This window comes from Alligator sinensis, unplaced genomic scaffold (genome assembly GCF_000455745.1).
Source record: "Alligator sinensis unplaced genomic scaffold, ASM45574v1 scaffold872_4, whole genome shotgun sequence".
Taxonomy (NCBI): Eukaryota; Metazoa; Chordata; order Crocodylia; family Alligatoridae; genus Alligator; species Alligator sinensis.
This window is the reverse complement of record NW_005843044.1, coordinates 191,565-192,052: the sequence shown is the minus strand read 5'-3', so window position 1 is coordinate 192,052 and position 488 is coordinate 191,565. Positions and strand designations below refer to the sequence as shown.

General features: G+C 70.9%; 1 protein-coding gene across 1 annotated transcript in view; it reads right to left on the bottom strand.

Annotated features, from left to right (window-relative positions):
- Window positions 1-28, bottom strand: part of ALX3 (ALX homeobox 3) — a 15,518-nt gene extending 15,490 nt beyond the window's left edge. Inside the window, exon 1 of the mRNA XM_025193412.1 lies at window positions 8-28. Coding sequence (XP_025049197.1) covers window positions 8-28 — 21 coding nt within the window. The remainder of the gene's footprint in view (window positions 1-7) is intronic.
- Between the last annotated feature and the right edge of the window lie 460 nt (window positions 29-488).

Sequence of the window (488 nt, the reverse complement as noted above, 5' to 3'; positions counted from 1 at the left end):
GGCTTGCCCCCATCATCGCCATCGCCATCGCCCGCTCGTCGCGCCCGGGAAGGGCCCCGCGGAGCGGACGCGGATCCTGGGCAGCCCGGCTGCCCCGACGCCCCTTGGCTCTGGGATCACGTCCCTGCCGGGCCGGGCCTGCCCCGCGGGGGCCAGGGATGCTGAGATCTCCCCGGCGAGCCCTCCCCGGGCATTTGGGGGGGCAGGCCCCAGTGCCCGGGGCGGCCCGGGCGGCCCCAGGAGGTGTCTTGGTGGAGGCGGGGTGGCAGAAATGTTATCATCATCCCTATTAAGCAATACCAATAACCCGCGATCGTTGCTCTTGCCCCCGGGCCCATTTCTCCCGCGATGCGGACACGAGGGTTTGCTATTAGACGCAGTCGCCGCTGCTCGGATCGAGGGAGGCTGATCCCGGCGGTCCTTCTGCCGCCCGAGCTGTCCCGCGAGGAGGGGAGCCTGCCTCTTGCCCTCCTCCCTGCGGGTCGCTG